At 38.2% G+C, this 12603-nt stretch overlaps 1 protein-coding gene across 2 annotated transcripts in view; it reads right to left on the bottom strand.

Moving 5' to 3' along the window:
* The window catches only part of PROS1 (protein S), a 35776-nt gene that overhangs the window by 15598 nt on the left and 7575 nt on the right, over positions 1 to 12603 (bottom strand). For both annotated transcript variants that reach the window (XM_052794341.1, XM_052794343.1), the window contains exons 5-8: positions 9814 to 9936; positions 9533 to 9655; positions 7509 to 7634; positions 584 to 705 (exon numbers count right to left, since the gene is read on the bottom strand). In XM_052794341.1, coding sequence (XP_052650301.1) covers positions 584 to 705; positions 7509 to 7634; positions 9533 to 9655; positions 9814 to 9936 — 494 coding nt within the window. The remainder of the gene's footprint in view (positions 1 to 583; positions 706 to 7508; positions 7635 to 9532; positions 9656 to 9813; positions 9937 to 12603) is intronic.

Raw genomic sequence — 12603 nt, 5'->3', positions numbered from 1 at the left:
TCAAACTTTCTGCTACTAAGAAATGTAAATTTTCAAACTGACCAAGAACAGCCAATTTTGGCTGCGAGATGTTCTTCAATTTGCAAGTATTACTAAGTGCTTTTTCTTAAGCTATGGCAGATGAGAACTGTGGAAAACAATCCATTTTTTTCAACCCAAACAGGCAAAGCATAGAGTAATTCTGAAAGAGTGAGTGAAAACTTTTGTGCAGTCTAAGGAAAATCTGGGAACATACGGACAAATGGAGTATTCTGGCTCTGAGTAAGCTGAAGAGGGATTATTTGTTTGATAGGAGAAGGCTGGGGCTTATTTTGGTAGCAGCAGGGAATAAAGATGACTGGCTAAGGCAAGCTTCCCTTGACAGGATTCCTGTAAATGAGCACGCATGAACTGAATGGCATCTAAATCCCTACTGGGTCTGCTTTGTGAGCCAAACCACAGCTCAGAGTCCCCAGCACTTTCTCAGCAATTTTGAATTAGTTCTCAAATAGCTTCCTATTTTCCTTAATCTAACTTCTCCTGTCATCAAGAAATATCCAACATTATGATTTTCTGCATGGAATTTTACATAGTGTAGTTTTACCTCACAATTCTTCATGTCCTTAGAGAGCTTGAATCCTTTCTTGCCATCACAATAGCAGCTATAACTTCCTGGAGAGTTTACACAGAGTTGAGCACAAACATTTTCAGCACATTCATCAATATCTAGGAGAAATGGAAGCATACAGAAAGATTTATTCAGATTATTCATGGCACAGACTGAAAACTAACACAATAAATTAATGGAATAACGGACAAGATGGGTTCTCTGGCATAACATGAATCCAATAGGTGGCTGCTGCTAAGCTAAACTAATGCTAATGGATGTCTCCTATGCAAAATTTACAATCCAGAATTATCTGCTGGGTGTACAAGACGTAGTAATTTCATAGAGGTCTTGTATGCAGAGCTGGGGAAAACCTGGTCTGATTTGTGAGGCAGTAAGAAGCTGCTGTAAGGTGGCTGAATTAGTGAAAGAGAGCTCAATAAATCACTACCATTTATGGCAGAAATGCCATTCTGGGCCAGATCTCTTCCTTTCCCTATAAGATGTCATAAGAACTTAGAGTATTAAGAGTATATATGGCAAGTATGTAGAGAAAGGATGTGCTTTATTCTCATAAAACCAAAATAATCTCAGAGCAAAATACTTTTTAAAATAACATACAATAATCTCATAAATAAGTTTCAGACAGCATCTATTTGTGGACACCAATCTGATTTGAGCTGCTAATAAGCTAAACTAACTAAAGGAACTTCATTTTCTGTTTAGTAGGCTGTACACAATAAATAATCTAGCAATGAAAGGCTGTGTAAAAGGTCAATGTAACTGTTACATTTCCAATACAGAAACAAACAAAATCACTCCTGGATAAGATACTCTAATGAGGGTGATTTTGGGCCTCACATTAAAGAAACTGCAATACTTATTTTGAAAGAAATGGCCCTTCTAGTGGGAATAATCAATTTTGTGCCAGTGTGTGCATTTAAAAAAATCTGTTTTATACTATGCTAGGGTTTCTTTTAAAGATTAAAATACTTTTTTTCTGTTGCTTGCGGGAGGAGAGACAAAAAGGAAAAAAAAAACCCAAACCCAAGGAAAAAAAAAACAACAAACCCACACCAAAACCTTACTGGAGAAACTGTTACTTTGTAGTGACCGTGCATAATCTCTTGTCCAAAACATGCTACTATGTTGAACAGCTTGTGGATGCTACTCTGATTTCTACCTCTGCTGCAGTTAATAATCCTGGGCAAGTTATTTTACCGTCAAGTACTAGCATTAAAATGGCCAACAGTTCATGAATAGGTTGAGGAAACTGGTTTCAATGTTCGGCTGAAGAGTTTCCTATTACTAAAATGTCTTCTCTTCCTCACCTTTGCCGTAAGTCATCACTGCAAGGGCTCTGTGCTCAGGCTTACACTCCTTCGTATGTGATCTTACCAGAAGAAAAAGCTGTACTGTTCTGTACTGCAGCTAATACAGCCAGAACCAAAGTTCTGCTCAAGATCTAGTCACATGCTGTGTCAGTCTTCCTGCTGACATTGCAGTCTGATGTGTGGCTGTGTAAGCTACAGGATTCAAATACAGTCTTGTGCTCATGTTTGCATAATTTCTACCTCCTTCCACTCATCTCCCATTCTACCCTCTGATCTTCAGAAGCTGGATGGCCCTTTACATAGGCTGGTCTGTGTGATACCAACTTTCATGTTCACTCTTTGCATGAACTACTGAGGACTCTTCTGAGTCACTTCTATTAGCTCCAGAATGGTTGCTTACCTCTGCTCTGCCAAGCTGAGAACCATCTGCTGTGTAGCGGGCTGATGGAATACAACAGTGAGGTTTTCCTCCCCCACTTTTTTTGGAAAGAGTTTCAGTGCCGTTTTGAGCTAGCTTAACCAGTTTAAGAATGATTGCACTGTATGCTAGAAGCCTGTCAAGTGTCTTGGGCATTCTGTTGAAAGGCACAGGATGCAATACAGATATCTGTAGTATATTCAAGCTGTGTAAAATTCAACATGGCATTAGCATTCTACAGCCAGCTCCACCACCGCCTTGCTTCCATTTCACCAGAAGAGCTCTCTCCCCTGGAAGAGGGTGAGGGATGGGAAAAGAAACAAGGTTCTTAATGGGAGTTCTCTGCATTACTGTCATGGTACTTCTATAAACAATGAGCTTGAACCAACTGCTCTGTACACAGTTCCACTGCCTGTCCCAGGAGGGTTCTCTGAGGATACGCTGGGTTATAAAGACACATGGAAGACCTCAAGCCTTTGACAAGCAAGCATTGCCAGCTTGTTTTCCTGTTCTGGGGAAAAGATTTGATATTGGAAGACAGTTCCTAAAATATAAGTGGAGAGTTGATGACTGGCTTTTTGGATTGTTCAAGTTCTAACTGGTCTTGGGTTCATAGCTGCAGAAAAGGTTATGTAGGAGATTCTTCTGCTTCCCTCTACTCCTTCAACTGCTTCATCCATCCAAAATGTCAGCTAAGTGAGTAAAGAGAATTTTTAATATAGAAAAACAGTACTGGGTGTTTCTTCACGTTGATCTGACATTTTGCAGATGTTTTCTGTGTTGCATCCTCATAAATCGATCTAGTTTTAAATAATGAGCACATAAATTAAATTGTGACTGTGTCTGAAATTACAGTCCCTTCAGAGATGAATGTTTGCTAGTGTTAAGAGTTTTATCCTTGCTCAGATTTGAGAAAGCTGTCCTGTTAAAAAGTGTAACTCTGAATGTATATATGTATGCACACATGTGCAGACTCCTTGCAACTGTAAATTACCACCCCCCTACTCACGGTTTAATTACTATTTATTTCATTCATTTTGGTCTCTGTCACTTAGGGCAGTAAGGTGCAAGGGTGGGTTGGAATATCTAAGTGTTTATTTTGGAGTCTTATTCAAACTTTTTTCCATATGCTTTGGAGACAATGCTTGGGCATTAGTCACATGGCAGGATTTCATCAGTTGTTATGAAATAATTTACTGATGCATTTCTTCCAGCTACAACTAGATTACCTCTTACTCTTTTGTTTGGCATGTGTACTCCTTTCCATTTAGAAATCATTAAACTGTTTATGGTCTTGATGAGGGTTCTCTAACCCAGTAGATTGCAAGCTCAGCTTGGTGAAAGGGGTTCTGCTGGGAAAGTCACTTCCTAATAATTTCTGGGGACTGGCAATCTGATGTCTAATTAAAACTAAGACTACAAGATGATGTGTTACAACATGAAGCTGCTTCTGTCACTGTTGTTTGTGCATCCTGGCTAACATGTAAATGAGGCAATGACAAAATCCAAAATGTAGCCTAGCCACAGTGTGCCATGGGTGAAAAGAACACTTTCTGTGTCCTTTCCTATCCCACCGGTTTTGGGGGGAAAAAAAAAAAACAAAAAAAACTCCTTCTAGTTATGATCATTTTGGGATCTGAAAAGGCCAAGAAATTGATCTAGGCCTAAGCGCATAGAGAGAAGAAAAAAAAAAACCCAAACAACCCCAAACACCCAAGCCTATAGCCCGCTTCACTGTGGAGATGTAAAAGGAAATAAAAAATCTAAAACCTCCCAATAGCAATTGGAGTAGAGAGACTCCGAGAAGCACCTCGTTTCCCATGCACTTCCCAGAGGAGCATGACTCTGTGTAGACACTTTATGAGTCATTGTTCTCTGTGAAAGATCCTGTACCCCTTCCAGTACGTGAATGCCTAGCAGTACAAAAGTAAAACTACAAGCACTGGGTAACCAGTAGCACTACAGTAAATCTGAGTGCTGAATTCTCTGAAAGCAGTAGTTAATTTTGAGCACGTTCTTCAGGCCCCGGCCTGCAGACAAACAAAGACTTATGAAGTTATTATGAAAGCTTATCACACAGTTCGGGAGATGAATATCTATCATTAAATCAATTACTCAGAGATTTGCACCAGTCTTGTAGGGGTGTAAATTTCCATTACCCAAAATTGAACCTACTGCTCAAGGGTAAGGTATCCCTCCAGAGTGTACTATAGCAGCAGAGGGACAGGCAAGCTTCTTGGATAGGCATGAAGTCTCCTTCCTCAGCAGACATTCTGGAATCCCTGATTAGTTCAAATGGCAGGATCTCCCCATGCGTAGTTAATTGTCCTGCTACAGAAATGCTGACATGCACAGGCTGGAGGGGACCAAGTTTTCTGGAGGTTTGTTTTAATCATTTATGCTATAACTATCCTGCTTTTTTTTCTTCCAAGCTGTAGTCAGCATCTTTGCATGTTTGTTTGAGCTCTTTCAAAGGCTTCCCACAGATCTGTCCAAATGTCAATCCCACATCATAAAGCAGTCAGTAGAAGCTATTTGCACAAACCCATGAACCTGAGCAGCATCCTGGGTTTATACAGCTGCTTTCAGTGGAAAGCTAAAATAGCTTGCTTCAGGTAAGTTGCTAAGCTATGATAAAATCAGCCACAAAAGAGCTGCATACCATGTCCTGGAAGGGAGCTACTCTATATAACACTAGGGAAATATGGTGATTTCCCCAGAGCATGGATGAAGGTAGGCAGGATTTTTTGTGTGTTAAACAATTCATGTGGGAAGGGGAAACCCTGATTCCTTGTCTCAAACTTTCACACTAGTGCTAGGGAGGGACTAATACCTGAAATACAGACATACTCTGTGCTGTTTGATTAACTGGTTCAGTCACTTTTTTAAGAGAATTTCCCCCTTCAGAGAAGGAAGAATATGGGGAAAGACATGCCAAAACTTAGGTCATTCTTTAAAATACCGGTTCAGCTTGGTTTGTCCCCTCAGTACTGACTGCAAGACAGACCCCTCTAGCACAATAAGCATACTTACTCATTCCCACTACCCCTTCTTTTGGCAAGGTGTTTGAAATTGCAAAGGTGGTGAGAAGAAGGTAATGAAACTCTGCATACAAAATTGCATGGCTTCTATGAAACAAAGACTGGACTGTACAGGTATCTTCCACTGATAGTGTCTCCCAAAAGGTGGGGATGACAAACTGTAGCAACATTCTCCTAGGAATGGGTAAGGAAAAAAAACCCCAAACTCTCTCTCTTCTATTCCACTCTAATTGTATCTGTCATCACAGAGATAGTTGTGCATAAATGTATGTAAATTTGATTTTTCTAATAAGCATAATTTAATTTGGCCACCTACACGCAATATGACAATGAAAAGCTAATGTCATTTAGTATTTCTGTAAGGCTACATTCCTGTCAGTCTGCACAATCCTGTCCTTAGACAGGATTTGGTGACTCATTTAATGTGGTTACAACAAGGTCTAAAAGCTTAGCAGTGTAATCCTCCTTCTAGGAGGTAAGACTTTGCTTGTTTTAATGTCCTCATCTTGCAACCTTCCGGAATCCATGTTTCAGAAGAAAAACAATACTTAAATTCAATTTGATGCAACCCATGTATCTGCAAAAAGGACTAAGAGGAGCGAGAATTAGATTAATGACTGTGAAGTTTTTCTCATTTCAGTGCACGCAGGGACGCAAAATTGTCAGTAACATTTTAATCCCGTAGTAACTGGACAAGGAGCAGACATCTGAATATGTCATCATTGCCACTATGTAAAGCTTTGTCACAAAAAAGCTGCACAAAAAGCCATGGAGCAAAAGATTCGTAGCCAGCAAGAAGCTAGTTTTGTGTCCTTTTGAGCAATAACATAAAGGCAGCATTTAAAAATCAGTCACAGATGTATTTTTCTTAAAATGGCAATGTAGAAAATTCCTCTTCATAGTAAAACTCTAAGAGCTTATATATCGCTTCTACAACTGAAATTTAATTTCTGATGTGTGTACTAAACAGAAACTTTAACAAGTAGAGAGAAATAAAATACATTCTAGGAAAATTACACAAATACTTTCAATACTTGAAAAAGTTATTTTATGATGGTCTGTGTATGAATGGCTTCTTGCTGCTTTACTGCTAGCTGTCAGTACTTCTCAATTTTACTATAATTGTTACAGAACTTTGTTTTGAAATTCTTTCTTCCAGATTTTCAATTCAGAAAAGAATAGTCCTGAGGAAAGATTCTTTTGGTGCAGCTCCTTTTTTCATAGGTCCTTTTCTGGACATTTAAGAACATTTTTATTTTAAATGTGGGGTCTTTATAAAAAATCTTCTACACAACTGCCATGCTGCCATTTCCAGCCTAGAATGGAGATCAGCTCACTCTAACACTGTCATTTTCTAGCATAACTAGATACCCTGAGGAAGGATTAGACGGATGTTATTTTAAATGGAATTCAATGACCCCAGTGAAAAGCTCTTTCCAATATCTGAGATCTAAGGACATATAAAGGACAGAGACTGCGCCCCTGGCCATGAGAACTAAATAAGCACCTAAACAGCCTATCAGATGGATAAAGACAAGTTTTTAAAGTTTTTAAGTACGGTTTTCATTTCTGGTGATTATCTCTTTATAAATCTTCCTAACCGTCTTGCCCAGTTTGGAATTGCCAAATAAGTACTTTTAATTGCTTTTGCTATAGCTTGTCTTGAGTTAGGGATATATATTGAACTGATTGATATCAAATATTCCATCCTTATAACTGTAATGATGCTTAAAAACAAGGCACAAGACACTCTACTAATGTGCAGATCCTCAACACTTTGCTCCAAGTTATCTGAAAGAAATATGCTAGCTGGTTTGAGAGCTTTGACAGAAAGTCCTCTCTACAGTGGGACAGGAGAGGTCCCATGAACTGAGAAAGTTATCTGGCAAAAAGCAGAACACCCAAGTATACTGTAAAACCCTCCAAAGTCTGGGAGTAAGTCATTGCAACTGTATACACTACATGTAATATAGCCTGACTGAACCTCTGAAAGAACAAACAATTGAGTCATATTGTAATAAACAGTATGAAGATTAATAAGTACACCACTAGATGAGATGCTGGAGTTTGGTATAGCAGTGGATTAAAAAAAGAAAAAAGTCAGGGAGCGGGGGAGGAGAAAGGCCTACCTTCACAGTTCTTGGAAGTTGAATTATATGTGTAGCCTTCTGCACATTCACATTCATATTTCCCCAGGGTGTTTTTACAGATGGCTGTCCCACAGATATTCGGATGTAACACACATTCATTTATATCTGGAAATACAAACAAGTTATTAAACTTGTCTCTTGTGCACCATTTTCTTCTGAACCCTATCCAAAACTGTGCAAACTGAGTGAGGCTGGCAAACTGGCTTTTTCTTGCTAGGTCTACCATGCTTTCATAGCAGACTATAGCTATAGCCATAAAGATTTCCAGAGGTCTCTAAAAGGTACTTCTGCATGCCCTCAGTGAAAAATGAATTCTCTGCCTGCCTACCTTTCTCATGCTCTCATGTGTTCTGTGCATAACAGGAAAAGGGATGCACTTCCAGGAAGGCATAGAGAGAAAGAGTCTGCAGATTTCCTATAAGCTAAACCAGACTGCATAATAAAATCCTATCTTAGAAAAAGACATCCAGCAAGACAAGAGATAATCCTATCAGAGTTTCTTACATGCTACAATCAATTCATGTCACAATCGTCTTTTAATTGGCTATGCTGACAGGTGTTCAAGTCCCTTGCTGTCTCTCCATCCCTCAAACCATTTTTGTGTCTATCTTCTATGTTGTTTCCAATTTTTCAATGTCATTTTCAAAATGCAGATGTGACAACTGGATGCAGCATATAGTATCAATCTTACTAAATGTCTTGTAGACAGAAAAATATCAGATCCCTGGTGGTACTTCAATTCCCACTTGTATGTGCAGGGATCATTCTAGTTTTCTCTGTGGTTTTGTAGTAGTTGTGGAAATGGTGCTGCACAGGGAGAATAGATTCTGGCACCAGCTTGCTAGGACTTCCAAAACATTTTTTAAGTCAAAGCTGTCCTGAATTTGGCCTACTTTTCTACAGTTACTGTGTGTACTCCGAATTCCTACATGTATAATTCTGTAGTTGGATGTAATGAAACACTTAAATCTGCTTTATCAAATGACCAAACTAGTACTCTAGGTACTAAGGTATATTAGTGTATTTTTATCTTTTGATTATTTTTTAACCAGCTTTTCCAGTATCTTTCCAAGAATTACAGAGATTCTAGCCAACTTATCTGCTTGCCCTTTTTGACAAAACAGCAATCTTCTGTTCTTCTGGAATTTCTTTGGAAATTATTCATTCACGATAATATACAGACTAAGGGACGTGACAGTGGGAGATGGCCCTCAAGTACGTCCTCTTAAATTATTTGACATTAACCAAAACTGTTGTCATAGTTCAGCAATAAAATATGACATTAAAATGGAATGAGGTAGTATTTTTTTCTAACTATGCAGTAAGAATTGCTAATTATGTCAATACATAGTCTTTTTCTGGAATGGAATGAAGCACGTAGGTCATGGCCAACAATAACAGACACAAGCATGTACAGAAAAAAAATTATGCTGGGTGAATAAAAGACAAATCTTTCTCTCCACTAAGAGCATTTTCAGATTCATTAATAGTTTCTTCTCTAATGAACTTCAAACTCCCAAAAGAGCAGCATCACTAATTAGGAGTGATTCAGCCTAAACCAGTGTTTACCAGGCAGGATTTCCGTGGTAACAATATTAGCTGATTGCACCACTCTAGATTCTTGTTTCAGCATGCTTAAAAGGTATGTGAAACTGGTTAGTGATCAAAACAAGCTTTATGGAGCTCTAGTAATAAAGCAAAATCTAATCTATAGACTCTTTCTTTTTTTTTTAGTTCTTTTTTTTTTTTTTCCTGAATTGGTTTCAACCCACCTCAGTTCCTCGATCTGGTTCACTATACGGTTGCCCAAATGCTTGCAGTGGTGTAAGGCTGCAGGTGGAACGAGTAGCCAAGCTGATGCAGGACTGCATCTTTCAGAGGCAATGCAAGCTTCTGCTGACTTAGAGCATTTATGGAACTACTGGACTAAATTCCTTCCCCTCTCTAGTCAACAGGCAATGTACTGTCATGTAATGATGTTCTCCTTAAGTCTCACTTCCTACCTCCGCAATCCCGTTTATTTGAATGCATGAAGTAGCCGTCTTCACATAAACAACGGTAGCTTCCAGGTAAATTAGAACAGCGTTGGCTACAACCTCCATTTATGTCTTCACATTCATTTATATCTAGAAGGAAAACAAAATAAAAATCTCTGCTGAGGGGAAGGCATTCATTGACCAACTGTGTGAGGGTAGTATACTTAAAGATCTGATACTATTCAATAATAGCAGAACTATAACAGTGTTCCTGAGAGCTAACATCATAATGAGATTAGAGACTATACCTTCTTCACATTTCTCTCCTTGCCATCCTGATTTACAGACACATGTATATTTGGCTTGTCCATCTATGCAATCCTTATATCCATCTTTATGGCATGGCAGAGGGCTACACTGATTTGAGATTTCTGTGGGATGGAAAACATTGGGAATACTTGTTATCTGTTTGTCTTTTTTTTCTCAAGGATCAGTTTAGTCTTCCTTCTTCTCTTCCCACAGGTACCTTTCATGAAAAAGGAAAGGGTTTAATGCATAACATTAAGTACCCATACAACCACCTTGCTACTAATTCTGTCAGCAAGAATTTGCAAGTGATTGAGAAAAAACAAAGCCACCAGTACTTTTTCTGTTTTCAGACGGAAAACAACTAGAAAACAAATGACTCCTCACTAAGACATGTCAATCCCTGCAAGATGTGACCAAACACAGACTTGATACTATTTTCATTACCTTTTAAGGATGTACTTCACTTTTTAAAGAACAGTGCTCTGTGCCATCATATTACCACAAATTTCACTAGAAGTAACAATGTTTCAAGAATACCAAGAATTCAAGATTACAGAGATCAGTTTCTCTGTTCAAGGAAGGTCACATTTACAGAGAAACTAACACCTCAGGTCGCCTTGGCTGTCCAGGTCCTGCGGGTAGACTGGATACATCGGTGTCTAATACTGTCACCTCTTATAAATCAATGACAAACAAATTTGCATCATAAAGAGCGACTGAAGACTCTTTATACGTGCTAGCAAGATCTCAGAAAGCAAGGCTCAAAATACATAGATTGGGGCAGAGAACACAGAATTCACTGCCTTTTTTTCTCTAACCAAAATACATAAAGTCCTTTTAACTTTTGCCACCATTTTCATAACCTTACATCAGCATACCACATAAGGCATCATTCTATTTGTGTCTCTTGAATATGCTGGTAGCTTCTGGATTATTTATCTGCAGGCCTCCAAACATGACAAATACATTGTTTCTACTTTAAAGTTATGTTCTTGTAAAGCTCTGGAATGTCATTCTGAGGCATGCTTTTAAAAAAAAAGTAGCATCCTAAAAAACAGATAGCAGAATGAAAAGAAGAAAGCATTTAGTGATGTTCAGATTCAAAAAAGTGGAATAAAAGGCAAGTGTTCCTGAAGACTGAAACTTGCTAAAATTCTGTACATAAGGCCTCACTGGATATCTTAAATGTTTCTTACTTCACTCAAAGGAACTAAAGAACTGAGCCCCACAGAATTATAAGTTTAGCCTTCTGTGACTAAGAAAGCTTAACAAAATCTGTGTTAGTATATTTGTCAATTAAATCTACTTCTAATTAAATTCTGCTGCAAGTAAATCCAAAAGCCCAGAGGCCAGCCAAGCTCCAAAACTACAGCGCACATCTAGAATAGGTGCTGCATGTCATGTAGTATTCATAGTGCAGACCAAGGGACTCCAGTTGCAGACTGACAGAAGAAATTGTACAGAAGAAATAAAAGGAATGGGGTTTATGTATGGATCCTTCATAGCAATCTCCAAATGTAAGTTCTAGAACTCCCTACATTTTTTTTCTCTTTTTTGATTATTTACTGCTTTTGTAGGTCCAGGAACAAGTGTGTGAAGTAAGGTTGGTATGAGCAAAGCACTTCATATGTGATAGATGTGGAAGGCACCCTCAGAGTGTGCAACTGGGGAACAAACTTGACTAAATGTTTCTAAGCAAAAGGCAGTGAGGGCTTGTGAGAGTCTGAACTGAGAGAAGATGGGTTGGGTTGGCAGCATGAAACATGAGGAGATGGAATGAGGTGAATTAAGGATATAAAGGGCAAGGGAACTGAGGAAACCAATGAATGAAAAAAGGAGAACTGGTGAAATACACTAGAAGAAGAAGACAGGAAAAGATGGATAGGACTGGATGGACAAAGAGGTTATGTCCACAAATGAATGATTAAGATGCCACTACAGGAAGAGTAATGTAGCAGCCATTTGTTCTAAAAGCGGGCCTAGTGTTCCTCTTTTCCCAGTTCACAGTGCCTTCTGACCTACTACCCAGCAATGCTTTTTGATAAACATTTGTGACAACAACCAAATATCAGAAGATATACTCCACCTGCAACAGAAAGAGTAGGTGGCAAGAAATGCGTTGTGGTAACTGTATCCTCTGTGACTCAGAGGCTTTGGTACCCATCAGATGTGTCATGGTGAGCTGGATAGATGTAAATGCAGGGATTTTTTAAGTGTTTATTTTCAAAAGCAATTAAGTATGCAGATTTATGGGATACAGATGTTTAGGGACATAAAGATGCAGCTTAGATACCTGCTTGGAATAGAAAAGTATGAGAAAGGGTCTTCTATTCCGGTGAAAATTTTCCTTTTCCTTTCTAGATGGGGATTAAAAAGTCAATATATTCACAGATTTTTGTAACTGTTTATCGAGAAATATGTGTCTTTAAAATGTGTGTTCATTTGTGTTCTGAAATCAGTCATTTGGACAAATCTGAAAACAATGATATAATTTTTCAATTCTGTTTGCATTGTTATTTTTATTCCTTGATTTTTTTCAGCTTGAGATTCAAACTAGTTACTGTATTATTATAAACTAATTCCTACAATCATTTAATTATTTCTCATTAGGAAAATTGGATTTTCATTTTGATAATATCAAAACAATTTGGATTGATAAGTTCAGAAAGACAAAACTTTTAAAATTAAAAAAAAATGTTGATATCAGTATCACAAAATCTTTGTCTCAATGAAAACACATTTTAAAAAAATGTTATGTAGTTCTAATGGGAATTTTAAATTCCACTTTC

This window comes from Harpia harpyja, chromosome 8 (assembly GCF_026419915.1).
Source record: "Harpia harpyja isolate bHarHar1 chromosome 8, bHarHar1 primary haplotype, whole genome shotgun sequence".
In the NCBI taxonomy this organism is placed as follows: Eukaryota; Metazoa; Chordata; class Aves; order Accipitriformes; family Accipitridae; genus Harpia; species Harpia harpyja.
This window is presented reverse-complemented; position numbering and strand designations above follow the sequence as displayed.